Raw genomic sequence first — 27,898 nt, 5'->3', positions numbered from 1 at the left:
GGGACATAGGCTCAGTTGGAACCGTATGCGTGTCCATTTAGAAAAATTCCGTGCCCCCCCTCTCTCTCTCTCTCTCTCTCTCTCTCTCTCTCTCTCTCTCTCTCTCTCTCTCTCTCTCTCTCTCTCTCAGGCTCATCCTCGCAGCTGCTCATAGTACTTCTTCCAAAAAAAAGGACTCGGCCCATTTCTCTCTGTCTCCTTCAACCGTGCGGTGAATGGACCGGTCAGACGCGGTGAATGGACCGGTCAGACGGCAAAACGACAACAAAAATGAAACACCCAAATGAACTAGATTTAGCAGATTGGAAGCGGGAACACCCACACGGGAAACTAATCATCCGCCAGTCAGCCAAACGGGAATCCCCTCCTGGCCAACGGATATTTCTGCCCACAGGCTGCTCTGTGTGCGTGGAGACTCGGCAGGACAGCAGATCCCAACAGGACGGCCCAGATTAGAACCCATCTGAAACAAGGAGATGGTGCGACCGAGTCTTGGATGTAACGAGAACGAATCCGCTTTTCTATTTATATGCATCAAATGTTTTAAACGCCACATGTCCACATCATTTTGTAATTTTTAAAATCCTTCATCATGCCTCTCTGGGATTGCTCGGTCCGAATAGTGTTAAAGTCCTCCTGTACCAGTCTGGGGGGGTCATGAAACGAGCCGCAAGCCAGACTATTAATAGACCAAGTCTCTGTCCTGTATGTATCACATCTCCATATACTCTCACTATGTTGTTATTGCTATTATTTGCCTTTTTTGGTTCCAAAGATTTTCTGAAGAAAGCACATTTTTGGTCCGGATGTATTTCTTAGTTTTGTGGTTGATTCTTTGTATTTTTTTTGTGCCTTTACTTTAGTTTGTTATATTGTTTGGTTTTTGAATCGGTGGGTTGCAGGTGTATTTCTCAGCACAGTGTTGAAAGGGCACCATGGGAAATGTCCTAAAAGCAGCATCTACAAAAAAGAAAAGGTTGCAGCGTTTTGGGGGGATTCTGACCCACAAACACAACAGTTTTTTTTTTTTTTTTTTTTTTTTAATAACCCATGAAACATGCTGTCGATGCAGACAAGGGAAATCAGAGAAGATGGAGCCATGAGGGATATGTAGAAAGACTGAGAGGACACTTTGAATTGCTTTAGCCATTAGCGCCAAAGTGCAGGCAAAGTAAACTGAGGGAATACGTCTAGGTAATGTCGACAGCGCCCTGTGGCCCAGCAGTGGTCCAGCAGCAGTGGCCCAGCAGCAGTGGCCCAGCAGTGGTCCTCCAGCAGTGGCCACGTTTCCTCCAACAGTGAGCCGATGTGTGGGTGGTTAGCAGGGGGACATTGTGGCGATGATGGTGGAGGTGAGGAGCTGAACCATTAATCATGAGCTGACAGGATAATAACAACGTCCCCTGCTGTATTTTTCTTTTCTTTTTTTTCTTTTCTCTCTCAGTGCGCTCAGGTCGGAGCGGACAGTTGGAAGGGGGGTGATGTTGTTTTTGTATGATTGTGAAAACTGTGCAGTAGGTCCAATCAATATTTTTGACGCGCATTACCTCTTTTTTTCTCTTTTATTATTCCTTACAAGTATTATCAGAAGTGTTGCTATGCATGCTTTTGTGAGAGAGGGAGGGAATTGGGGGGGAGGTCAGTCCGAGAATCTTATTCATTTGTGCATGAATTCAAATCCTAGTGCTGGAGGAGGGCGATCAGGAGGGCGCGTGGGGGCAGGAGGAGGAAAGAGCTGGGGTGTTATGTGATGCGAGGTGACAGGAGTGATCTCAGTGAAGGTCCGGTGGAGAGTGTCTGGGTTTGGGGGGGGGGGGGGGGTCGATCCGGTCCGCTTCAATAATCTGGGTTGTGGCTGCTCTGTGGCTCTGCGCTCGCCCTCCTAATCACCAGCCATATCCGAGGTCTAAAGTTTAAATGTACTCATGTCTGGACCATAGACAGTATATAGGTTTGGACCACTGTGGTTTGATTTTATGATGACTTTAAAACTCTAAAACCGCATATAGGCCCGTTAATGACGTACGTCTGCGTGCAGGGAGGCGAGGCTGGTGATTGGACAGCAGCAGTGGTGTAGTCTAATGTATTGTAGTGGCTATATACTGTAGGCCTACTGTATATACATATATTTGGCTTATATATATGGGCCAGAATCTGCCTTTGAGGGATGGGGGGCATATCATAGTGGGGGATCTGGCTGTCCTCCCCCAGGGTTATTTTGAGCGTCAAAGACTTCATTCCTGCATTCAGATACACTTTTATGCACCAATTTACGGCAGAAATCCCTTTATTTAGCCTATGTGAAGAAGAAAAACACAGATGACAATTCAAAATATATCAAAAATATAATGCAAAGCGTGTCATTGGGCATTTTTAAGTGGGTACAAGTAAATCCTGGAGCTTTCTTAGTGGGTATAGCCTACTGCGTATAGCTGCGGATCACGTAGACTAGCCTACACCACTGGGCAGCAGCTGCTACAGAGCATCCTTATGAAGCGACCCCCCACCCCCAGCTCGTGCAGATTCCGCGGAAAGCTCTCATTGAGGCGCTGTAATCGTTATTGAGCACCCAGCTGCTGGTAGCCTTTCTGCATGTTTTCTGTGTCTCCTAATTGGACTAAATCTTATTTGGATAAAGGCTGCAGAAATGAAAAAAAAAAAGGCGCAGAGGTGTGAGCCCGAGCAGACACAAGCAGAGCTTCTCCTCGGCCGCTGGACCCCCCCCCCCCCTACCGACTCCCCTGCACTGTGCTCACGTCAACCCGGCGGGAGTGGGGAGTTTTTTTGTACAGGGATTTCATAAATGACTTTGAATTGCATGTGGATTTTTTTTTCCTAATGTCACATGCTCTTAAAAAGCTCATTTATCCAAGTGATTTTTTTTTTCTTCTTCCAATAAGTGACATGTATTTTCTCACGATTTTATTTTATTTTTTTTTTTTTTTTGCCATCCTTGTGTCTGCCTTCTGTTTATTCTCTTCATTATTATTGAATGTATATACTAAATAAACTGTTTGGTTTTTATACTGGTCTGTGAATACTTCTTACCGGTGCTTGAACACCAAAAGATCTGTCCGGTACAACTGTTATCAGGAGGCGATAGAGCACCCTCCCAGGTAGATTTCCTTCCCACGATTGTGTGTTAGGCTTATCATTTTCCTTTTATCATTTTCCTTTTAGCGGTGTTTGGCTGGAATGGGCTTATCCAATCAGGAGAGAGGCCGCTGGGAACAGACACTCAGAAGGAGATCCAGCTTCTGTTTCTGATTAAACACGTTATAGCAGGAGAGAGGAGGGATGTTGCAACATTAAGAGGCTAACCGAGAACCACTTCACACACTGAGCACACACACACTCTTCCTTCTCCACAGCCGGTGTGTGAGTCAGATGATTGATGAAGGCAGCGGGCGATTAAAACACCGCCCGGCTGCGTTGCATCGACCAACATCTACCGGGCCCATAATCTCTTCCGCCCAAACTCCAACTTTCTCATCTCTGCCAAGGAGTGGGAACAATCCGGAAAAATCTTTTATTGCATCAGGAGTTAATGGCCATAAATGGGTTGGAGGTGGCGACAAAAGCTCATATCCCAGTTAATTGCTCTAATGCACAAGAGGCCAATTGCCAATTTGATGGCATGCTCTCTCAGAGTAATTGAAGTTGGCCTAATTGGAAGAAGAGATTGAAGGCCGTCTGATAAGGAGGGGGGAGTGTGTGTGGGGAGTGAGGAATTGACTTTTGTGGGTGGCAGAGTCACTACAGGCCACTTTGGGAGAAAAAAAACAACCGACTGAAATTATTAATTATTACTGTCGAGGGATTTAAATGTTTATTATTTACTGTATAAATGATACCATAGACAAAAGGTGTTCTTTAAAAAAAAAAAACGTATTCTTTCAGTTTAAGTTTAGCCTTTTCTGACTTGTTTTGTCTTTGTGCGCATAGCCATTGCCCCCTGGTGGTTGCAGAGGGGTACTCCACCCTGCTCCCTGCGGTCGAGCCTCCAGTTTGCAGCAGGCGCCTGCAGCCATGCCACTGAGTCTGGGAGCGGGTGGCTGTTGGTGTGGGCCATCTGTGCAGACTGTGAGTGGGAGAAGCATTTTGAGAATATGATTAGGGCAGGGTATCGCCAACGATTCCCCCAAATCGATTTGATTCTGATTCACAAGGTCCCGATTTCGATTAACGTCTCAGATTCAATACCGACAGGTTAGGGACATTTTAGTTGCATTACCTAATTTTGCTTGGATATAAAATATTCTCAAAGGACTTTTGGTGTTAATTGTACAAACGAACCAACCCTCAACATTTTTTTTGGACTTTTACTTTTCTACTTAACAGGATTTACATGACAGTAATTGAAAAGGCATGTATTAAAATATCGATTTCTGAATTGTAACAATATGAGATCACTCAAACAAAGATCGATTTTAAATGGAGAATCGATTATTTGAACCCAGCCCTAAATATGACAAACACATCTTTTATAGATGAACCTTTTATTGACAACACCAGCATGTGTAGAAAGTCATTAGAGGATGGATTCCTGGATAGAAAAACATATCTTGTATGCACACAGAAAACACAGTTAGTTTTTTCTTCAGTGCAGCAACAGAAGCCAGCCACTGTAATGGAACTTTGAATATGGAGATGTTAATCAGTGATGGCACGAGCCTCCCACGGTGCTGACAGGTTTCGTGTTCTACCCTCTTCCTGTCTTGTCTCATCTCATCTGGTCTCCCTTCCTCTCTTTCTCCTCTCCTCCTCTCCTCCTTTCCTCTCTCTCTCTCTCCTCTCTCCTCTCTGCTGCCTCTGCTCCAGCTCAGCAGTTTGGCACTCTCAGTGACAGTTTCACTCCTCCTCTATCACCTCAGTGCTATTATATACTGTGTTAGGGCAACACACACACACACTTTTTTATTTTTTAAAGATTATTTTCTGGGCTTTTCCACCTTTTAATTTGACAGGACAGCTAGGTGACAAAGGGGATGGAGAGACAGGGGGAAAACCTGCAGGAAATTGTCACAGGTCGGATTCAAACCCAGGACCTCTGCATCGAGGCATAAACCTCTCAGTATATACATGCGCCTGCTCTACCCACTGAAGCAACCCCCCCCAACACACACACACACACACACACAAACACACTCTTTTCTACTAAGCATTTGTGATGTGGATTTCCCTCCAGAAGAAAGCTTGACTGTCTGCAGCCATCCGGCCTCCATGAAGACATCGAGCAGTGAGTTGCTCTACTGAAGCTCCTCTCTTTCTTTCTTTCTTTCTTTCTTTCTTTCTTTCTTTTTAGGACAGAGGAGTTTACATCCTACTGCTGGCCCAGTTGAACCCTAACCCATTTCTTCTAACACTAAATGAAAATATTTTACATTTGTACAAGAAAATGAAACCTAGAAAAACAGATTTTATTTAGTCGTTTCAGATTGTGTACAGATTAGTGCCTGGATAGGGTCTCCCTCATTCAGCCGTGGAAGAAGTGTTCAGTATTAATACCACACTGTAAAAAAAATACTCTGTTACAAGTAAAAGTATGTAAGTATTATCAGAAAAATGTACTTAAAGTATTAAAAGCACAAGTACTCAATGCAGAAAAAGCCTCACATTTTAGTAACTGGAAACGATCCAAACTGTTCTGTCAGTCAACCAAGTGTTTAATGGGCTAATCATTTCAGCTGTAGGCCTGGGTAGTTTAATTTATACACAAACATAGTGTATTTTATATACTACATTTGTTTTGTGTGCAACAATCTTATTTTGTAAAGTAACTAGTAACTAAAGCTGTCAGATTAATGTAGTGGAGTAAAAGTATTTCCCTCTGAAATGCAGTGGAGTAGAAGTAGAAAGTGGCACGAAAAGAAAAGACTCAAGTAAATTCCTCATTTGTACCTAAGGACAGTACTTGAGTAAATGTACTTAGTTACGTTCCACAACTGCCCTCATTTTAGTTTTTTGTTGTGTTGTAAGTATATATCTGTGTGTGTGTGTGTGTGTGTGTGTGTGAGAATGATTTGAATCAGTAATCCTCATAGGGTTCCGTGTAGTTGGTGGTCTGCGGCCGAGGAATGGTGTAATCTTTGTTATGGTCGATGTTCTGAAACACACGCAGAAACACGGAATCACACATTCATCTGGTCAGTGCAGTTAACAGCCCTTATGATGATCTGTGCTTTCATTAACCTTACAACATGACGGAGCCATAATTGCCTGCAGTAGTGAAAGGTCAGGGCCCTTAATTGCAGAGCATGATGTAAAGTCAGATTGTTAATCCTAAAATGGCTTATTACTCACTGTCACGGCGAATCCAGACTCGTAGGGCGATCGCAGCGATTTCTCTGTCCTCCTGCCTGAAGGGAGACACACACACATGATACAGTTGAGCTAATTATAACTTCATTTTACACAGTAGCTATGTTTCCATCCACTTGTCAATCGAATTATCTGAAGCAAATAAAGGTGGTGAAAGTGTGTTTCCATCCAACAGCTTTAAAGCGAATAAAAACCTGTTGCGTTATGACGTCACATGCTGTTCTGCGATTAAATTGGTATATCGAATTGATTTGAGACATTTTAAGGTGTTAGAACTTCTTCTTTTTCTTCGTTTTGTGGCGGGTTGCAACCATAAAATGACCTAAAACTTAATCGCAATTCATTAATTTATTCGGTATATAACGTTTCCATCAGCGTTTATCGCATATTCATGAAATTCAATCGAATTTTACTGTTCCCATAAGGCATTTTTCATTCGATATCACTTAATTCGGATAAAAACGTGTGGATGGAAACATAGCTAGTGAGAGCTGAGCTGACTGAAAGTGGAAGTCGTTTTGTAATGTTAGACATCAGCTCCCGTATTCATTCTGGCTTGTAGTTATAATCCAGCATGATAAAGGACATCTTTCAGTGAATCTGGGATTGCTGGTCAGACTCTGCCGTGGTTAGCCTACTTTGTTTTGTTTGCTTGTAGAGTAGCATAGGATTTCCACATTTTAGCTGTGTTATTTGTACAGGAAGTGGCCGAAAAAGGCTGAAAAAACTTTACAAATGAAAAGTTTGATTCCTAAGCAGTAAAACACTACCCTGGAAATCAAGAGTTCTCGCGAGAGCACAATTTGAATTTGCTCAGCGAGTCACTCTGGCATTCAGTAATGATGCTCATTAACTATGCCCTTGTAGCCGAGCTGCACCAATCACATCGGTGTATCTGATATAGGCGGGCCAGAGGCGAGCTAAACACATGACGACGGTTTAATCTACCAGTTAGCTCCGCTGGTAGCTAAGCGTATGGAGCTCTGGATATGTCACTCGGTGTATTGTTGTGATTGGTCGTAGTGTTATCCAATTGTGTGCAGTGAGATTTTCCAAATGCATGCTTGGTGCCGCCCCTCGAGTTGGGCCATTTTTATTAGCCTACTCTATGCCAGACCCTTAATCTTTCGGATTTGGGTCTGGATTTCCAGGCTAGTAAAAAGCACTAATGCTCAATTAAATACGCTCTGGGCTGTTGTTGCTACAGCCTTTCTAGGTCTGGTTTTGACCACTAGCTTATGGCGGCTAATGTTAGCTAACATTAGCAAACTTCAGATAAAGATATTGCTGTGTAACTGACATTCGAGTCAGTTTGCTAGCCTAATAACTCTTCTCTAATGGTGCTACTGTTTTATCAATTACTATTATTCTCTAGCAGTCACTTGTGGCCACAGTTCAGAATAAAAGTGACATAGTTTTAAAGTCACTAACTGGAAAAACTGCTACAAGATGAGTTCTACTTCTATCAGGTTGCATGCCAGTTTGTGTCGGTGTTTGGTGTTTTAAGCCCCCAAATGAAAAATGAAGACCGATTCAGCAACTGCACGGCCTATTTCTCGCTTAAAATGTTTTCAGAAACACGTTTCGGTGAACTATTTTCGTAAAATACGAGATTGTATTCTCAACGAGGCGCCATGACACTCTGTTGAAATCCTCGAGAAGCCAGACCCACGTCAAGCGTTCGTCCAATCAGCTGCCGGTCAAGGGTGTGGAGCATCAACCATGGATGTATGACGTGGATACACCACGCTTCAGTCGTCTCGGACAAATGGATCTGTACCGTTAGGGTTAGGTGCCTTGAAGTCGACGGTGGGGGCTTAAAACACCGTTGAGCGTTTGTGTCATCATTATGCCGGTATTTACAACTTTATTTTTCTCATACTGTCTGTCTGAATGTACCTGCAGTCACCCTCTGTCTGAAACACTTGTTTTAGCGCCTGACTCTTTGTACACCCCCCAAGCATGATTCACAACCTTTCAATTAAGCACCACTCAGTTGGTCTAATGAAGACAGCTTCTCACCTCTCCTGTTCTCACTATCGCTCTCATAGCTTCCGTTTTCTTTCCCTTCCTTCGGGCCGGCCAGTCCTGGTATATCAGCGCTGGGGCTGGTCCAGCCTGCAAAGCTCAGAGGGACATCCTTGGACCTGGCCTCCCCCCTGCAGAAGAAGGCAATCTGGGCCAACCCGTGCCCCATCAGTAACACCCAGCCGTTTGCCACCAAGGCGATGCTGAGCACCGGGTCATCCCACTGCGGCCGGTGGCCCACCTCCGGGTTCCCCCTGATGAGCATGGTGATCCACACCACCCAGACGCAGGCGGAGAGCAGCAGCGTGATGAAGAGCAGCGCGGCCTGTGTTTGGCTCTGCTGGCGGAGGGCCCCCGTGTAGCTGTAGCTGTACGTGAAGCAGGAGCGGTGCAGGAAGTGAAGGGCGAAGATCAGGCCGATAGCCAGGAGGCACAGCACGTAGATCTGCAGCATGACAAATTCCTCCTGGCTGTACCCGCATGGTTTATTGTCCCGGACCAACACTACGATCAGCCACTGGGTAGAGATGATGACCTGCACGGTGGAGAGCCCCAGCGCCAGAGCAGGCTCCCCCCAGCCCCGGGCCGCTGCGTAGCCCAGCAGAGCCAGGCAGCGGGCCAGCAGGCAGGAGAAAGCCAGGGAGAAGAGCACGCTGAAGAGGAAGACCCTGGTGGGGCACGTCTGAGGGGTGAGGCGGATGATGAAGGAGAAGGCGATGGCAAAGATCCCAGCTGTGGCCAACAGGTACATGGACATGCAGGCCACGGTGGCTCCGATGCTGCTGCGCTGGTTCCTCGATGAGATACAGATACACAGGGACCAGAGCAGCAGGGCTAGGAGGAGACCAATGCTGAACAGGAAGCCCGACGTGGCCAGGGTCTCCACAACGATACCCCACGCTGCCCGGCGGTCACACAGGTACCTGTAGATGGGGTTCAGATCTGTGGCGCAGCCTGGCACTCCCTTCAGGGAAGTACCATTTGAGGAAGTGGGTGGGGGGTTGGTTGTGGCATTGATTGAGCTGCTGTTAGTTGACTGGCATAGACATGTGAGAGGGACATAGAAGAGGAGGAGGAGGGGAAGGATGGGGAAAAGGGATTTGTGCTTCTCTGGTAAAAAAGCCATCTTGATTTGGAGGAATCCACTGGGGGGGGGATTCAGTGCTTCCTTTTAAGTGTCCTTTTGATACAGACGCTCTTTTCTCCTTAAGATATCTTCTCCTGGAACAAAAGGCACACAAAATATTTCAAAAAACATCAACGGTGCAACACAAAGCAGGATGAAACCGAAGACAGGATAACACAGAGGTCACAACATGGAACATGGCAAAGGAAAAAGGTTGTTTGAGTGGTTTGACAGGTGAAGTGGAGTGAAGGAGGAGGGAGGGAGTGCACAAACGTGCCAGAGCAAGGCAGAGGAGCGTGTTAGCCAGGGATAAGAATGGAGGAGGAAAAACAACTGCAACATGGAAGTGAAGCTGGGACAGAGCAGCAGACATGAAAGGTAACTATTCTGCTGCATCAGCTCTGTGATCAGGTGTGTCTGCAGCACAGATTGGAGGTGGGAGATATTCACTCCTGATAGCTGATCGCCACTTCCTCCAGCCTGTAACAAGAGCCTTTGTTTCAGCGTCGGAGAATCAAAGATGACCTTTAGTAGGATTATCACGCGATGAATATGACCCCGGCCCTCAACTTTGCCCTAACAATGGCCTTCATTTGTATAGTCAGGAGATCATACAGTGGGGTGGGTTATTCCATCCTAATAAAAGAGCCTGGAGCTTTCTGATCAACCTATTAATGACATTTCTACGATGATTGTAATCCAATTATTGTAGCTGTCATTAGACACAGTTGATAACATGGAGTGCACATACATTCCAGAAATATATTCAGTATTATAAGGACACTTGATTATTCATGTCACAATAAGAGGGCATCTCCAAAGCAGGATCAAAACTTCTATAACAAAAAAACTGTGAAACTTACCTTTTTTTCCTCCTTTGGGATGTGAGAGTAAACACCTCTAAAAGTCTTGATTAAAGTTTGGCTGGACGCGTTGCAATAAACAGCCGCTTAACGCGTCTCCTACCCTGACGATGTTCCCATATCTCTGCCGACCCGAGGTAACAGGAAGAGGACAAGATAAAGGACGAGTGGGAAGCGATGGGAGTCTCTGAGGTCTGAAGTCACCGGGAGAGAAGAAATGTTTTCAACAACAGATTGGGCAAGGCAGCGAAACCTGCAGCCCAACTCATACCCTCCTGTCAGACCCCTCCTGTCTCTCTGTGTCCCTCCCTCAGACACACCTGGAGGTGATGATACACACACACACACACACACACACACACGCACACAGAGGCAGGGAGAGTTCACCCCTCCCTAGTGATGAACCCATTTCCCAAAGAAATTTGCATCCCTTGACCTGATAACTGTGCACTTTATGTGGAGTAACAGGAGTGTGTTGAGCTTGTTTTTGTAAGGGAGCCAAGGTGAGAGTCCAACTGAGTCATCCCAGTCTCATCGGGATACAGAACAGGACCGGCCATCACCTTAGTTACCCTCAAATCACAACATTTGGAATCGGCGAGTTAGCCGCAGGGGGAGTTGCGTCAAGAGTAGAGTTGTGTGAGTGCTTTCAACCGTTGTCTTTTACAAGCCCATACGTAACGCCTCAACTCATGCCTGTACAAGCACAGAGTTTACAGGGTGTGTTCGCTTGAACCTTAAGTCACTCTTCAACTGTAAAGTCACTCTAGTGTGCAAAACACAGCTTTGTCTTCATCACCGGTGTTTGCTGTGGGACCATTGCGTGCGCGTGCACGTGTGTGTGTGTGTGTGTGTTCTTGTTGAACTATATTCGTGGGGTCTAGAAACCGGGAATACAGTATACTTGTGGGGTCCGGACAGCTTTGTGGGGCCAAAATGCTGGACTCCACAAGGTTAAAGGTCTGTTTGAGGGTTAAGACTTGGTTTTAGGATCAGGGATAGAATTAGGTTATGGTTAGGGTGAGGGTAAGGGTTAAGGTTAGGCATTCAGTTGTGATGGTTAAGGTTAGGGTAAGGGTTAAGGTTAGACATTTAGTTGTGATGGTTAAGGTTAGGGTAAGGTAACCCTAACCCTAACCTTAACCATTGCCTAATCCCAGTGCCTTCCAGGCAGCGCTGTCTGGAAGACAACGTTGGGGGCTTAAAACATCAAACATTTTCTGTGTGTGTGTGTGTGTGTGTGTGTGTGTGTGTGTGTGTGTGTGTGTGTGTTAGGTAACAACATTCATGTCTATTATATCTATTGAATAGTTCAAACCTAAAGTCTCCCTGCTGTATCCCCTAATACTGGAGGAATTTAAGCATGACAATAATTTATTTAAGTCCCTGTCACTGGCTTAAGGTTGGGCTGGAATGAACCATTTGTGTTGAGATTATCAGTCACTCAGTGCTGATAGCAGGTTATTATTTTGAAAGAGGAACCATAGCAACCCATGTGTCTGACAAAAAGTTGTTGACAGACAACAGTGTTAAAGGATGTTGACAGAATGTGTTACTGTGGTGAATTTGACAGTTTAAGACAGTAGGCCAGATTTGATAGGGCCCGGGGACCATTTTCTAATTCACAATGAAAATATATTTATTTACACTGGGTATTTATTTTTGTACAAACGTACCTTGAATATAAATAAGCTCCCAGAGTGCATAAAAAAATCATTAAAATAGAGCTTGTTTATCAAACAGTGGTTGGGCTAAACCCTGAAAGTCCTCAAGTCCTAGGAACGTGCCTGTGAACTAATCTCAGTTAATAAAAAAATAATAATGAAGATTTTAAAAGAGAGATGTGTATAGGGCCTTTTAATGCTTATTCAATGTATCTGTTAAATACTATTAATCTTTGTTTATTAACTGGCCCATGGCCATCCTGTCGTTTTGTAAAAATGGCCCTTGGGCAAAGCAAGTTGAAATATCGTAACTTTTCAAATCAATTTCTGTTTTGGGCCTTTTTAGCCACACTAGTGGCATTAGTTTACGGATGGTGATATCGTTCTGCATCTGTCATTCAGTTGGCCGTCACTTTGGTCCAGACTGATGTATCTCAACAACTATTCGATAAATTGCTAATTCATTGTGAGGCCAGGGACCCCTTAGCTGAAAGAGAGACGGAGCAGCCTCCCCGAGTTGGTCACACCGAAGCGACGGCGACTTGAGCGTACGTTCTGCACGTGCGCGAGACGTAATACGTCTCCATAACAGCAGGGGGCGCTAATCTGTATTGTCATCCATCCATCCATGTGTTGTCGGCCAAAGAATTTCAACTGGCAGCTGATTGGAACGAACGCGCCACGTGGGTCCGGCTGCTCCCGGATTTTACAACAGAGCATAATGGCGGCTCGTTCAGATTTCGATCTCGTATTTTACGAAGATAGTTCACCGAAACGTGTTTCTGAAAACATTTTAAGAGAGAAATAGGCCGTGCAGTTGCTGAATCTGTCTTAATTTCAGATCGACAAAGGTTAGTTTAAAAGATTTTCGTCAGATTTTGAGAGGCGTTCGTCCCGCTCACCCCGCTCATCATTTCCGGGTTAGCGCTCCACCAATCAGATTGGCCATTGAGTCCGACTGCCCGCCTTCCGATTCAACACGTCAAATCGGCCCAAATGAAGGCCGACGGCCCCTCAGACTGACGATGGCACGGGACACACCAAACAGACTCGAGTCACTGACCTCGCCAGACTGTCTGACGGCTGATTATCGGGTTGGTGTGTCGGAGCCTTAAGGGTCCCGGACCCCCCTGTTGAAGATCTCTGCTCTAGTGCTACAATGAGGTTGATATTTGCTTCTTCTTTTTTTAATGAAATGTCTCAAAAGCAATGAAATATGATAGACATTCATTCTAGCTTGAATTTGGCCAGTTCTGGTTCCTGACTAAATACCTGCAAAGCTAATGGCATTCCCATCAGCCTCAGCTGTGTGCTCTGTTTAATGCTAATTAGAAAGTGTAGAAACTAATATGGTGAACATGATAAATGAAGCATATTAACATGCTGATGTTAGCATTTAGCTCATAGCACCGCTGTTTAATACAGCCTCACAGAGCTGCTAGCGTGGCTGTAGACTCTTGTTAATATGCAGCGTATATACTGTATAGGTTGTTCATCATGGAAAAGGCTTATATTCTTCTATATAATATATCTAGAATATAACAGAGAAACATAACACAGCCCTAGGACTCAAATGTATTTTCCTTGTGAGAAGAGAAAGAACACAGTTTCTTGTTAATATCATGATTTGTTTTCCTTTTCCAACAAAGAGCCTCGTGGGAGTGTGTTGATGTCCGGAAGCCTTAAAATGAGCGTAATTATTCTTAGATGTACTCAGACAGCATTGTAGTTAAGACACAGAAGGAAATGTTATTACATTTGAGTTAGAAGGCTGTCGGGAAATGTTGGGAGAGTACCAAGGTCCTTGTTTTATACGGATATGAAGTCAGGATTTGTTTGGCATGTTGTTGTTTATTAAATGGGATTCATTTTAAACCAGCCATACTTTTTTTTTTTTTTTTTTCATCTTTTATTGGGTATCCCAGAAAGCAACAAAAAGAGATGGACAACATGAGTACTTAAAATATACACATTTTACTGCAGCTATCAGGACGTACCAGTTCACAGTATGTGATCTGTGGTGCTTGCAACACAAAACATACATAAATATATATGCCTTTGTTTTCTCTCAGGAAGGACCTGGGTTCAGATAGCAGCAAGGAGAGAGAGAGAGATGGGATAAAAGGGAGTTCATCCTCCGTGATCACGTGAAAGTGCATTGTAGTTTTCACCATTACAGCATATATATATATATATATATATATATATTGCACGCTCTCCTTGCATCCCTTGGTGTTCACAGTAACCTTGCGCACAAGGAGTAGAAAATACAAATGCAAAATAAAAGCGGGAGGAAGTACAAAAGGTAGGATGGAAGACAAGGTCAAAAAGTTTTAACGCTGAGAACAAAATATTTACATTTTATTAGACAGCTAGAAGCAAATACCGGCACTAGTTATGACTACATAACTAGCGTTTTGCTTGCCGTGGGTTAGGAGTGCCGGAGGAGGGAGAGGGGGAGAGTGGGAGTCAGCAAAAGACTATTATAGATGGATGAAAGGTAAGGGAATAAGGTACGTGGAGTTCTTTTTCTCGTCTTCTCATCTCAAGCATATATAGTATAAACAGTATCGTATAATATAAAAATAACATTATTATGCTTTCCGTCCACTTAGTGGAGTGAAGCATGAGGTAGATAGACGAGAGGGCGTTAGGGGGATTTGCTGGCAGCCTTATCACGGCGCGCCGAGCCGGGACGAAGAGAAGGCCGGGCGGAGAGGATTACACAGAGGAGAGGTGCAGGCAGGCGACGAAGGCAGCAGGCTAGATGATGCCGTATTTGGCCAAGTCGCTGAGCTCCATGTCGCCGAAGGCTTCCCATGGGCACACCACTGTGATGTCTGTGCCAAGACCCTCCATGCCGGGGATATCGTCACCAAAGCTGCAGGAGAGGAAACAGTGAGTTCGGTTCGGTTCGCATTTAAAACAATAATAAAGTGGCTAACAACAGTATAGTCTCGCCTTGCCAGACCTTCCTCCACAGCGCTGTGGAGGAGGGTCTGGCTAGTCCACACACCAATCCGGGATGGTGGAGAAACGTGCTCTGGTTTATTGGCATTTCTTTAAACCAATCACAATAATCTTGGGCGGCACTACTCGCCGGACGGAGCCACTGTGCCTCTGCAAAATAGCCTCTGGAAGGAACTTGTTTTGGTGGAACGTGTACGTTCAGAAGTAGTTTTAGTCGTGCAACAGAAAACTCAGATTGGACAGATAGTCTAGCTAGCTGTCTGGATTTACCCTGCAGAGATCTGAGGAGCAGTTAACCATAGTCCTCACAAATCCACGGGGTTTAGAATTACAACACAAAGAAAGCGGAAGGTAACGGACGTCCAGCCGATCCCAAAAGTGGAACGTCGTGGATATAGACTAACAACAGATGTACCCGAGGGTTGAGGATTGGTTCGAGGTTATTCATGACATTTATGTGATGGAGAAACTTACTTTGACTTGAACGAGTTTAAAGTTTAAAAACTGTTGAACTGTGAGTTGAATTGATTTCCACACTTTGATCAGCCTTTACTTGATTTAAGATGATGTAATTTATACATCACCTCCCCCTAGTGTTTTGTTTAAGCTACTCAATCGGTTTTATTCTCTAAGAGTAAATTAGTTTTATTTAATATTTTTCATGTATGTATTTGTTCCCGTTTTACCTATTTTATTTTATACTTTTCTACATATAAAGTATTTAAATTTTCTTTAAAACAGAAAATGATACATTCTTGTTGTGCTGTATTGTGCACATCAACTGTGCCCAATTCCCAATAAAAATGTAAAAACAAAACATATGTATAATAAATGTAAATTTGAGTTTTTTTTACCCCTTCTGGCCTGGCTTTGGGGCTTTGCTCTTGAATGTACGGGTCTGCCTCTGCTTGAACTTGGGTGGTCCCTTCTTGGGTGTGGTGGGGCCCGTTGTTGCAGTAGGGGCGAGGGCGCTTCCTGCAGGGGGGTTGGCGTTCATTTCTGCTGAGGGTCTCTAAAAGATGGAACAAGTGTCATCACACAGAGATCACAGTTTCCCTTTTCCTCTTCTCCCCCCCTCTCTCTCCATCTGCCCCCTGTTAATCCTGTGTCCTTCCAGCTCTCAATGCCAATCAGTGGAGATTATGCAGATTAGTTTAAACTGCCAGATTAGCTCTAATCCCACTCTTATCCGCAGCAGATTTAAGAGCCCTTCTTGAGCAACAGCGATGCCATGCGCAATGACCTCAGACTTTTCCATTAGCTCTTCCACGTTTTCAACAGTCAACTGCTGATGTTTAAGATATTAATTGAACTATTACATCCAAATTGCCAGTGCATTCTTGTGTTATACGTTTGTATTTTGATTATATCTGTCAAGTTTGGCACTTGCTAACCAAAGGAGGCTTTGCAAACAACATATGTCATGGTGTTGTTTTATGTGCACGAACGTGCTAATCTCTTGATCAAAATGTCCCTCTTGTCCTCACCTCCAACCTGATCTTAAGCAGTAGCCGGCCTGATCTCCACTTCTCAGCCCTCCCTCCCCCCTACCTCCCTCCTCCCTTCCTCTGACTGCTAACACTGGCAATCCAGTTAAGGCAATTTGACAGAGGTGGAACTCTTTTAGCATGTTACATTAATCCAACATATGCGCCGCCTTCATCAACAGAGCTAGATTGCCTGTGGGTTACAAAGGCTCCCCTGAGCACACTTCTTCTTCCTGCTCTCATGTGTAGAGATCTGTGAAGCTGTGAACATGATGTCGGCCATCTGTTGCTGTGATTTTTGCCCCTAAAGTCAATCCTCTTTACACTGGGCATAAGGAAATGCACACACTTGTTCTCCTCTTTTTCAGTTTCATGTCTTTCTTTGCTTTAAAATATTGCATACTTGACTACATCTTTACTTCAACCTGCAATTTGCTTTTTCACCACCTTTTCTCCATTTAAATTTGCAACATCAAACCACATCGCTAGCACAGGATAAGCAGAAATTGTAATAGTTTTTCTTCTTCACTCGTGTTCAAACTCTTGTCATTCATCCATTCAATCTGTTCCTTGTATCCGTTTTTAGCACCGCACAAATGCAGATCTGCATTCAAGCCGTCATTATCATGAAAGTCATCCTCATCTGGATTCTTGCATTGTCTAGTTCAAAGCTGACTCGACTCGTTTGATCTATAACCAGCATACAAGTAGGCCTAGTAACCGTTACCATGGAAACATTACTAAAGCTGTCATAATTAAAGTGGACTGTAGGTTTTTAACAATGTCGTCAGTAAGTCAAGTCAATTAAATTCTTACCTGTTGTCACAGATATCCCAATAGGCCACCGCCGATCTCTGCTTCTAGTCTTCTGTTTGTGAAGCTTGTTGTTTGTGCTGTGCTTTTATATCTTCACCTCTAATCCCCCTCACCCTCTTCTTTCCAGTTCTTCTCCTCCCCCTGCCTGACTATAATTGTCCTTGTTCCCAATACCCCGCCTGCCGCCCTCCCCTTACCTGCCGTGGCAGAGAGAGGCGGTGCAGCCCACTGGGTAGACCGTGTCAAAGATCAATCTGGAAGGATTTGATCGAGCTTATCCCTCTAAACCTCAGCACGCCTGCATTCAGCTTTGCTGTGAGGAGACGGCCTGCTGGCCATTTCAGGTCCATGTGAGATGCTGTTTTCAAGTAAAGGGTGTTGGAGCCAGCTGTGAACAAACTCTTATTCCATTACATTTAAATGCAGTTTATTGTGACTTTGAATTTGATAAAAACCAAAAAGAAGCTCAATACGATCAACTTCTTTCTCCAATAAAAGTTGCACGTTCGATCGTGAATTAGAGGACATTTTAAGTACTTCATATTTAGATAGCGTTTTGATAAATCATTGCCATAATCAGGTTTTTGCTCTGGGCCGAAGAGCTCAAGCTGCCGGACATCTTGTAGAGATGAAAGTGTTTTTATTGTTATACCAAAAAGTGTCCCTCCACCATGGTGTCAAACACGGTCAAACATCACATTTGTTCATTCATTTTCAGCTTTAAGTGCACCTCATTTTTCCAATTGCTTGTTATTTACATCACTATTTGTGCCTGAGCGTCACAGCACGGGTTTGGGGCTGTTGCTTGGAGGGAGATGCAGCCAAAGTGGGCGGGCCAGTGGTGCAGTGATTAAACTGATTAGCACTGGTCAGTCACATAACTGAATCAAACGCTTCTCACTGGACACAGAACAAACAAACTGAACTGCTGCAGTTGCCTTTCACTTCATTCCTCTAGCTAATTTAGATCATTTACTTCTTCCTTGGACAAGGTGGATAAAAATCCTCATAGAACAGTAGCCTTTTTTTCAATATTTAAGAAGAAGTCAAATGACAAAGGTTTAAAATGTTAGACAATATAAAAAATGTAGCTTGCCTGATCAGTACATCTAAACTGGTGTGAAGTAATGATAGAAAGTTTCTGTGTGGAAAATTTATAGGGAGGATTCCGGATTAGTTTGTTTGGAAGCTGGACAAGTACTGAGAAAAAGCCATGACACATCCGCAGAGCGCTGATGGGAAGTTATGTAAGCAGACTTTTTAGTCCAAATTCTTCAAATGATCCATTTTTTGAAACTCACAAAGACACAGAGAAAAATCCTTGTTTCATCCTCTTGTTCTTCCCCTTTTTTGCATTCTATCTTGAATTCTTATCTCATACATTTTCTTTTAGATATACGCCATATGAGTGAGACGAAGCTTCACAATAATCTACAGACATGCTATACAGGACACTGGAGCCAAAAGATGAATGGATGAGTCTACAGCCATGCTAGTGGCTCTGTGAGGCTGTAGCCACAGCGGTGCCTGAAGCTAAATGCTAACGTTCACACGCTAACATGCTGATGCTGACAGGCATAGTGTTTGCCGTGTTTGTTTGGCGTGATAGCATGCTAACATTTGCTAAATGACCCAATGATGCCACTATAAGTCAGGGGATCAACAAGTTTATTACATTTCATCTGGACCAAAGTTCTTTGCAATCCATCCAACAGTTTTTGAAATATTTCACTAAAAAAAAAAAATACACAAATGTGATCCTCATATAGTTGCACTAGAGGAAAAGTCTGAAGATTACCAAAGTAGTTAGGAATAATCCTCCGGGGCACATGAATGCCAAATTTAATCCTGTAGACGTATTTCAGTCTGGACCAAAATGTTGGACCAAACCAATCGACATAGCCATCCCTGGAGCCATGCCGCTAGCATGGCTAAGGCAACCTGTTTAGCAATAATCTCCCTGAAATGCTATCCAAAGGCATGATTTACAGTACAGTACATATTTAATGGCTGTAATTACAGTTATTGAATATCTATCATATCGGGGTGGAAATCACCAGAGGCCCCACGATACATTATTGCGATTTTAAACATATTGCGATATTCTGCGATATGTTACAATTACAACTTATTAAATTTTTTCTAACTTCATATTATGTCCTCAAGCATCTGTTTCTACTTTATACTTGGTGTCTATGTATCGATACAGTATTGGCATGGAAAATATTTCAATACTATGCTGTGTCAATTTTTTTCTCCCACCCCTAATACTCTCTCCAACTGATTAATTAAATTGAAAATGGAAGCAAGGGGCACTAAATGGTGATTAGAGTTATCTGGGCTTTTAGAATAATGATGGAAGTGAGGTAGTTTTTAGAATGTAGAGAAAGATGAATGTACTATTAAACTTTTTGAAAACCTACATTTATGTTGCAAAAGCAACCAAGTTATGTAGGCTATCATTTCATAACTATATATTGGTTTGGGGTTGATGGTCGATCATATGCTGCACATTGATCAGCTGAGGTTAAGGAGGACAGGACAATATGACTAAGCCTCTAACAGTACAGGCTGGAATGGGAAATACTTGGCCTCTTTAACAACGCAGAAGTAAACTCTGGATTATCAGGCTATATGCTGGGTCACAACAGCGAGCACAACGCCTGTTTCATCAATGTTATCACATCACAAATCTACTATACTTGCCAGCAGGGTTCAAAATTAGCACCATCTACCAGCCAAATGCTGGTAAAATACGCAGGTGGCTGGTAGATTTGCTTCACTCACCAGCCAAAAAAATAATGGCAATCTATTGAGTGGCTGGTAAAATTTGAAACATTCACTAGCGATTTGGCTGGTGGACGAAAAGGTTGATTTTTAACCCTGCTTGCCAGTATGCTGGAAACGTTTTTGGGTACATTCCAGAAATGCTGCTGTAAGTACAGTTAACTCACGTTAGCTTGTTAATATGTGGCTTCTTTATACTTTGCAGCCAGATAATAAGCAAAATACCTCTCATTTATGACGAAGAACTGGAGTGAATTGTTCAGCAACCTCATGCTGTGTAAACATCTCTCGATTATAAATCAATATGTTAAAGGAGAATTCCGGCCAATTTTTACGTTAATCTTGATCGCTATAGCTACGCGAGTACTTTCGATAGAAAAAACCCCGACCCAAATCAGTGCAGGTAACACGGAGAAGCTGCAGCTACGTACTACAAGCGTCCCCTGAGCTAAAACGGCAGTGCTCGGGGCAAGTTTTAGAGTGCCTTTGTGCCTCTTAACAGACACAATATGCAATTAATATGTCTGTGCCACATGAACAGGGCCCTTACGTGTCAACAAGATGCGTTTTCAACTCAGACATTGTTTAAATTCACCTACCCTGGTCCCTGTCTCGATCCTGCCAGTAGCTAGCTTGCCCTGCTAGCTGATAGCCGTTAGCTGCTAGCTGCCGTTTGGTGAGTGTATTCAGACAGGCTTCTGTGATAATCATCCCAAAAACAATCCACGGAGCGGTGGTGGTGTGGCTATGTCCTCCAGAGGACAGGTCATGTCACGTCTTGAAGTGTATTCCCCTAAAAAAAAAAACAATAGTGCTGTAGTAGCTGTTAGCTGCTAGCTGCCCTCCGGTGAGTGTGTACAGCCAGATAGCTGTTAGCCGTTAGCTGCTAGCTGCCGTCCGGTGAGTGTATTCAGCCAGGCATCTGTGATAATCATCCCAATAAAAATCCACGGGCGCCCGGTGGTGTGGCTATGTCCCCAGTTACTGAAGGCTAGCTTTAGCTTGTGCTTGGAGCAGCAAGTTCATCTGCCTGTTTCCCCTCTGTCTGTCAGTCTCGTTCTTTCCAACTCTTGAGGCTAGTTCTTCGTCTGTATACTCTGGTTCGAATAAATAAGGATGACCATCAAACGCAAAAGGCTCTTCCGTGTGTTGCATATCTGCTATATTCTTCATACTCCAAGCTTCTTCCGTTATAAACAACTCCGCTTTTCACTCTTCACACACACTACGCTCCAATCTGCAAATTACTGTTTACCTTTTTCTGCTACAACTGAATTCCAAGGAGACCGCGCGATGCAACAGCTAGGCTTCAGTAACGCTATTACTGTGCAAGCCACAGACATCGTTTATCCCGTTTCCATGTAGTTACATAGGATAGTCACTGATATGGTCATAACCACTACAGTGCTCAATTACCTATTTTGAGGGGGAAATAATCTAAACCTTTCGCTGCAAAGGCATGATCTGTCCTATGCAGGATATCCACCAACCCACCGGGCGCTCCGTGGATTTTTATTGGGATGATTAGCACAGATTCCTGGCTGAATACACTCTCCGGACGGCAGCTAGCAGCTAACGGCTAACAGCTATCCGGCTGTACACACTCACCGGAGGGCAGCTAACAGCTACTACCGCACTATTGTTTTTTTTTAGGGGGGAATACACTTCAAGACATGACATGACCTGTCCTCTGGAGGACATAGACACACCACCACCGCTCCGTGGATTGTTTTTGGGATGGTTATCACAGAAGCCTGTCGGAATACACTCACCAAACGGCAGCTAGCAGCTAACGGCTATCAGCTAGCAGGGCAAGCTAGCTACTGGCAGGATCGAGACAGGGACCAGGGTAGGTGAATTTAAACAATGTCTGAGTTGAAAACGCATCTTGTTGACACGTAAGGGCCCTGTTCTTGTGGCACAGACATATTAATTGCATTTTGTGTCTGTTAAGAGGCACAAAGGCACTCTAAAACTTGCCCCGAGCACTGCCGTTTTAGCTCAGGGGACGCTTGTAGTACGTAGCTGCAGCTTCTCAGTGTTACCTGCACTGATTTGGGTCGGGGTTTTTTCTATCGAAAGTACTCGCGTAGCTATAGCGATCAAGATTAACGTAACAATTGGCCGGAATTCTCCTTTAATCATGGAGCCCACACTTATTATGTCTGCATACAACATGCTAATACTAAGGCCACTAATTAGATTAAGCTGGACTCAGTATTGCAAAATAGCACTGGGGCGGCAATATGACGCAGCTGCACTGTGTGTGTGTGTGTGTGTGTGTGTGTGTGTGTGTGTGTGTGTGTGTGTGTGTGTGTGTGTGTGTGACATGTTTTGGCATCACAGGCAGCATTTTACAGCCTGTCAAACATCAGCTAGAAGTATGACTTCAGCTGACAAATCTGTTCATTCATGAAGTTAAATGAATTCCTGTGTGTGTTCAGAGGAAACCATACTCTTTTTACGTCCAAGCTCTCTGGCTTGAGGACCACCATATACAGTGCAGGCATACAGTAAGCTACATATGATCTGTTGGACATATGGAGGTTTTCTTCCCACTCCGCAAAAGAGACCAAGAGTGACTATTCTTGGCATATGAATGCACCTTTTTTTTTTTTTTCAAAAGGGTCTAGACAGGACTGAACCACAGTCTCTACTGTCACTTTTGACTCAGATGCTTGTGTCCAAGACAAATTTATATGTTTAAATTCTAAGCCATTTCCCCAAAAATAGGAAAATGTGATCATTAGCACAAACCGTTTGAAGTCTTTTTTTTTAAAGTTATAATTAGAGTATCAGGAAAGACACCAGACACACTAACATTCACTCAGCTTTCAGCCCACTTTTTTTTTTTTTTTTTTTTTTTTTTTTTTTGCTTTGATCCTCTCTGCACCCACAAAAGTTTAAATGTAAGCTGATTCCCAGCAGCTTTGTATGGCTAAATAATGACCCATCTACAGTGTTTGTGGTTACAGTAGGATAGGGGAAATAGTCGTAATAAAGATAACGCTATGGGTGGAGAGAGATACGTTCCAAACACGTATATTTCTGCATGCACTTAGCCACATTTGAGAAAATACATCCAAGAAGAATTTATGTGATACCTTTTTTACCATGACAACTTGTCACCATTGAAAGACAGACGCTAATAGTTTTAACAGCCTTCGTGAGGTGTTAAAATACCAGTATAAATATGTCTATAATGTAGCACCTGAACTAATTTTATTACATGTCCTTAACATGTAATAAAATGACTGTCCCATATGAATAGGGGTAAAGAGCACAGACCGTCTGGTTAGCTGGTGATTATGATGTCAGATGGTGGTGGGCATTATTGGTGTTAAGTAGAGCAAGTTCAGAGAGCAACGACATATTACATACAGTGTTAAGTAGAGTAAATTCAGAAAGCAACGACAGATTACATAAAGCCTACTTAAAACACATGACTCTTACTAATCCTGCACACTCATACACTAAGTCAGTGCTTCCCAACCTCTTTTCCTCAGATGTATGCCCACAGGCCCGTCAGATGAAATCAAGCAGCCCTTCAAAAACAAAACCAGTCATGTTCCATATATTTTACATTACATTTATTTAATACATTTTAAAATGTTATACAATTGAACTGCAGTGTTTAGGTTGTTTTGGTCTAGTTTGCTTGTGTCCTACTGGCAGAAGCTAGATGTTTTTCAACAGTTTATTCGTTACTTTTAGCTAACTATTTCAACTGTTTATTATTTGTAACTTTTAGCTAATTATTTCAACCGTTTATTCTCTGATTGTAGCAAAGTATTTCAACTGTTTGTCCACTTTTAGCTAGCTATTTCAATGGTTATCCGTTACTTTAAGCTAATTATTTCAACTGTTTCTGTTACTTTCAGCTAACTATTTCAACTGTTTGTCCACTACTTTTAGCTAACTATTGCAAGTGTTTAACCGTTACTTTTAGCTAACTATTTCAACTGTTTGTCCACTACTTTTAGTTAACTATTGCAAGTGTTTAAACGTTACTTTTAGCTAGCTATTTCAACTGTTTAACCATTACTTTTAGCTAACTATTTCAACTGTTTATCCGTTACTTTAAGCTAACTATTTCAACTGTTTATCTGTTACTTTTAGCTAACTATTTCAACTGTTTATCCGTTACTTTAAGCTAGTATTTCAACTGTTTATCTGTTACTTTTAGCTAACTATTTCAACTGTTTTCCACTACTTTTAGCTAACTATTTCAACTGTTCATCTGTTACTTTTAGCTAACTATTTCAACTGTTTATCCGTTACTTTTAGCTAACTATTTCAACTGTTTATCCATTACTTTTAGCTAACTATTTCAGCTGTTTGTCCACTACTTTTAGCTAACTATTTTATGTGTTTATCTATTACTTTTAGCTAACTATTTCCACCGTTTATCTGTTACTTTTAGCTAACTATTTCATGTGTTTATCTATTACTTTTAGCTAACTATTTCAACCGTTTATCCGTTACTTTAAGCTAGCTATTTCAACTGTTTAACCATTACTTTTAGCTAACTATTTCAACTGTTTATCCGTTACTTTAAGCTAACTATTTCAACTGTTTATCCATTACTTTTAGCTAACTATTTCAACTGTTTAACCATTACTTTTAGCTAACTATTTCAACTGTTTATCCGTTACTTTAAGCTAACTATTGCAAGTGTTTAACCATTACTTTAAGCTAACTATTTCAACTGTTTAACCATTACTTTTAGCTAACTATTTCATGTGTTTATCTATTACTTTTAGCTAACTATTTCAACTGTTTATCTGTTACTTTTAGCTAACTATTTCAACTGTTTATTCAATTCAATTCAATTTTATTTATAGTATCAAATCATAACAAGAGTTATCTTGAGACACTTTACAGATAGAGTAGGTTTAGACCACATTCTATAATTTATATTAGCCCCAACAATTCCAACAATTACAGTAATTCCCTCAAGAGCAAGCAGTGCGACAGTGGCGAGGAAAAACTCCCTCTTGGGAAGAAACCTCGGACAGACCTAGGCTCTTGGTAGGCGGTGTCTGACGGGCCGGTTGGGGGTGTGACGAACAGTGGCGATAATAGTCACATTAATAATGGAACAGTGACTGGATGTAGCGGGGAGATGCAGGGTTCAGCAGGAAGAAGCATGACATTGCAGGGCACCGCTGAGCTCGGCAGGGAGTGCAGCAGGACCACAGCGACAGCTGGAACCAGGATCTTGGTGCCAACGTTCTCCAAGGAAATACGCTGGGGGAAAAACATAAGGACTCCGGGGAGTAAACTCCCCAGAAGCTAGGATTAGTAACAAGCATTTCTGGGACTGGATACACACAAATAGTAATAGTAAAAGTAATATCCGTTACTTTTAGCTAACTATTTCAACTGTTTATCCATTACTTTTAGCTAACTATTTCAGCTGTTTGTCCACTACTTTTAGCTAACTATTTCATGTGTTTATCTATTACTTTTAGCTAACTATTTCAACCGTTTATCCGTTACTTTAAGCTAACTATTTCAACTGTTTATCCATTACTTTTAGCTAACTATTTCAACTGTTTATCCGTTACTTTAAGCTAACTATTTCAACTGTTTATCCATTACTTTAAGCTAACTATTTCAACTGTTTATCCATTACTTTTAGCTAACTATTTCAACTGTTTATCCGTTACTTTTAGCTAACGGTTTTAATTTTCTCTGTTAGCATACTCATTTTCACTCACTCTCAATCAAATATCTTTTACTAAATTAAAGTTAGTTGAGCCCCTTACACAATCTTGTCATGTATCCCCTGGCAACAGCAGAAGTACTTCCTGGTTGGGAATCATTGTGCTAAGTGACACACTTCACAAACAAAATAGGCACAAGTGCATAACTAGGCTTCTTGTCACATGCATGCACACTAAACAGTTACATGGATTTCACAGGTACATACTCTTTGCTTTTGTGTCTTTAATGGTCAAAGTGCTGTCTGTAACAGATTTATTCATGTTCCCCCAAAATGTATTTTGTATGCGATTCAGTTCAGGCGCTCCTGTTTCACATGAGACACTGCTGTGACTCCATTGAGTTCAAAATATTGCAGCAAGGCTTTCAACCACAGCTATGAGATGGGAGCCTATCTCGTCTGGCTGGCTTTGGTAATCTGTGTCAACGTTTATTTCAGGATCTCCTGATCCTCCAGACTGAAAAACTGAGGCTAAACAAGCTTTTTTGAGAGTCAGTATCATTCTGTTCAGTCTCTTCTTAAAACCTACTCTTGTAAAGTTTCTTAATCTGTTGGATCTGCCATCTGTGATGCAGATCACTGCGGTTTCTGTTGTTAGATATTAAGATCTTAACAACCCTGCTTTTGTAGGCTATTTTACACAAGTCATTTTAATTCCAGTTCAGTCAGTTATTATTCGCAGGCCTCTCCTCTCCCTTTTGATTAAAATTCCATGGCATGGCTTACAGAAATTGACTTCAAATGCAACTAATGATTTTACTCACTCATGCAAACACACATTATGCATTTTCATTTCCTATCTGTCACGCTTCTTTAAGCTTTGAAGTGTAAAATACCTTCAGTTTTAGCCTAAATCTTTTACTTTCATGGCAACTAGCAAATTTCTTTTATGTATGCATTTGCCTGTAGTAAATATATTCATTTTCTTTTTGATTAATAGGATTTTTTTCATTTTACATTTCCTTTTAGAAGCATTCCAATTTCTTGGCATTTCTCTGCTGTTGAATAAGCATTTAAAAAACATGCTGGTGTTCACTATTTCATGACTGAGGGACTCTGCAGTCAGTGTTTCGTGGCTTCATTTTACCAGTTTGCCTTGCAAAATGAACACATTTTTATTGCAGTAACAAATGGATGATTTGTCCTTTTGCATTTCTGTTTTTGGTAACTTTCCAGGGAGGCTGGGAATTATCCTTTGTGTGCCAGAGTGATGTAAGACTTTAAGCCAGTGTGCTGAACTAATTGGACACTGGGAAGAATTCTCTGAAGTGCAGATTGACCTGAATCTCATTTGGCTTATGTCGTCTATCGTCATGAGGCATTTCTCAAAACATTTTCAGGAACTGTTTATATCTCATCTTCCTCTTTTTCAAAGCGCGGATACTTTGTGAAGATTATATTCTTATTTATATCCTTTTATATTGTTTCTATCAGTGTATTTGTCCATAGTACAAAGAGTCTGTCAGGTGAAAATCACATTTATAAAGTTATTTATCTCAGGGTGAATTTCTGTAATTGTTGCAGTTGTGTTTGTGTGATTTGGTGTCATGTTAAGACAAATGTCTCAACCATCAACATACTGAAACTTGTCATTAAGAAGCGGTCCTAACCACTTTGTGAAAAAAATCAATATTACCTTTTGATTCACCTGTGTGCCGATACATTTTACGTACAGCAAGAGTGTTCTTCCCTGGCTGCCACTTTGCCAAACTATCCCCCTTTTCTTCTGAAACCTCTAAGCGAGAAATTGGGATTACGCTGCAGAAATGCAGAACCTTCAAAGTATAGAGTCACAGCAAGGGCCTCTCTGCCATAAAATCCTGTTATTTTTTCGCCTCACAGACTGAGGCGAGGTGTGAGCTACATGTGCTGCAGCAAGTATGTGGGTGTGCAATTATTAATATGCCATGTTTCATTTGTTGCAGGAGTGAAAACACTGCACAAGGAAGGAAAGAAGGCAGTGGACAACTTCGATATCCTGCAGCCATTATAATAAAGTCAGAATATAAAACAAGAGAACAAACTTTGAGATTCATGTTGCACAGAATGTCCTGAATACCATTTGTTGAAGCCCAACCTTGGCTTTGATGTTATTTGAATCAGAAATG

The 27,898-nt window shown here is 42.4% G+C and overlaps 2 protein-coding genes across 6 annotated transcripts; both read right to left on the bottom strand.

Annotated features, from left to right (window-relative positions):
* Positions 1-6,028: 6,028 nt before the first annotated feature.
* LOC114569277 (retinoic acid-induced protein 3) lies at positions 6,029-9,475 on the bottom strand. The gene is made up of 3 exons (XM_028599099.1): positions 8,344-9,475; positions 6,304-6,359; positions 6,029-6,106 (listed from the first exon to the last, which is right to left on the bottom strand). Exons 1-3 carry the CDS (start codon positions 9,473-9,475, stop codon positions 6,029-6,031), a joined length of 1,266 nt encoding a protein of 421 aa, XP_028454900.1.
* Positions 9,476-13,987: 4,512 nt separating this feature from the next.
* On the bottom strand, positions 13,988-21,341 carry pde6hb (phosphodiesterase 6H, cGMP-specific, cone, gamma, paralog b). Of its 5 annotated transcripts, none has more exons than XM_028599708.1 (4): positions 20,288-20,391; positions 17,276-17,663; positions 15,827-15,984; positions 13,988-14,883 (listed from the first exon to the last, which is right to left on the bottom strand). In XM_028599708.1, exons 3-4 carry the CDS (start codon positions 15,967-15,969, stop codon positions 14,766-14,768), a joined length of 261 nt encoding a protein of 86 aa, XP_028455509.1. In that variant the 5' UTR covers positions 15,970-15,984; positions 17,276-17,663; positions 20,288-20,391; the 3' UTR covers positions 13,988-14,765. The 5 variants fall into 5 exon arrangements, with proteins under 5 accessions (XP_028455509.1, XP_028455510.1, XP_028455506.1 ...); XM_028599709.1 differs by having other exon boundaries at positions 17,276-17,633; XM_028599705.1 differs by lacking the exons at positions 17,276-17,663; positions 20,288-20,391 and adding an exon at positions 21,318-21,341.
* Positions 21,342-27,898: the final 6,557 nt, after the last annotated feature.

Source organism: Perca flavescens, chromosome 15 (genome assembly GCF_004354835.1).
Source record: "Perca flavescens isolate YP-PL-M2 chromosome 15, PFLA_1.0, whole genome shotgun sequence".
Lineage (NCBI taxonomy): Eukaryota > Metazoa > Chordata > Actinopteri > Perciformes > Percidae > Perca > Perca flavescens.
This window is presented reverse-complemented; position numbering and strand designations above follow the sequence as displayed.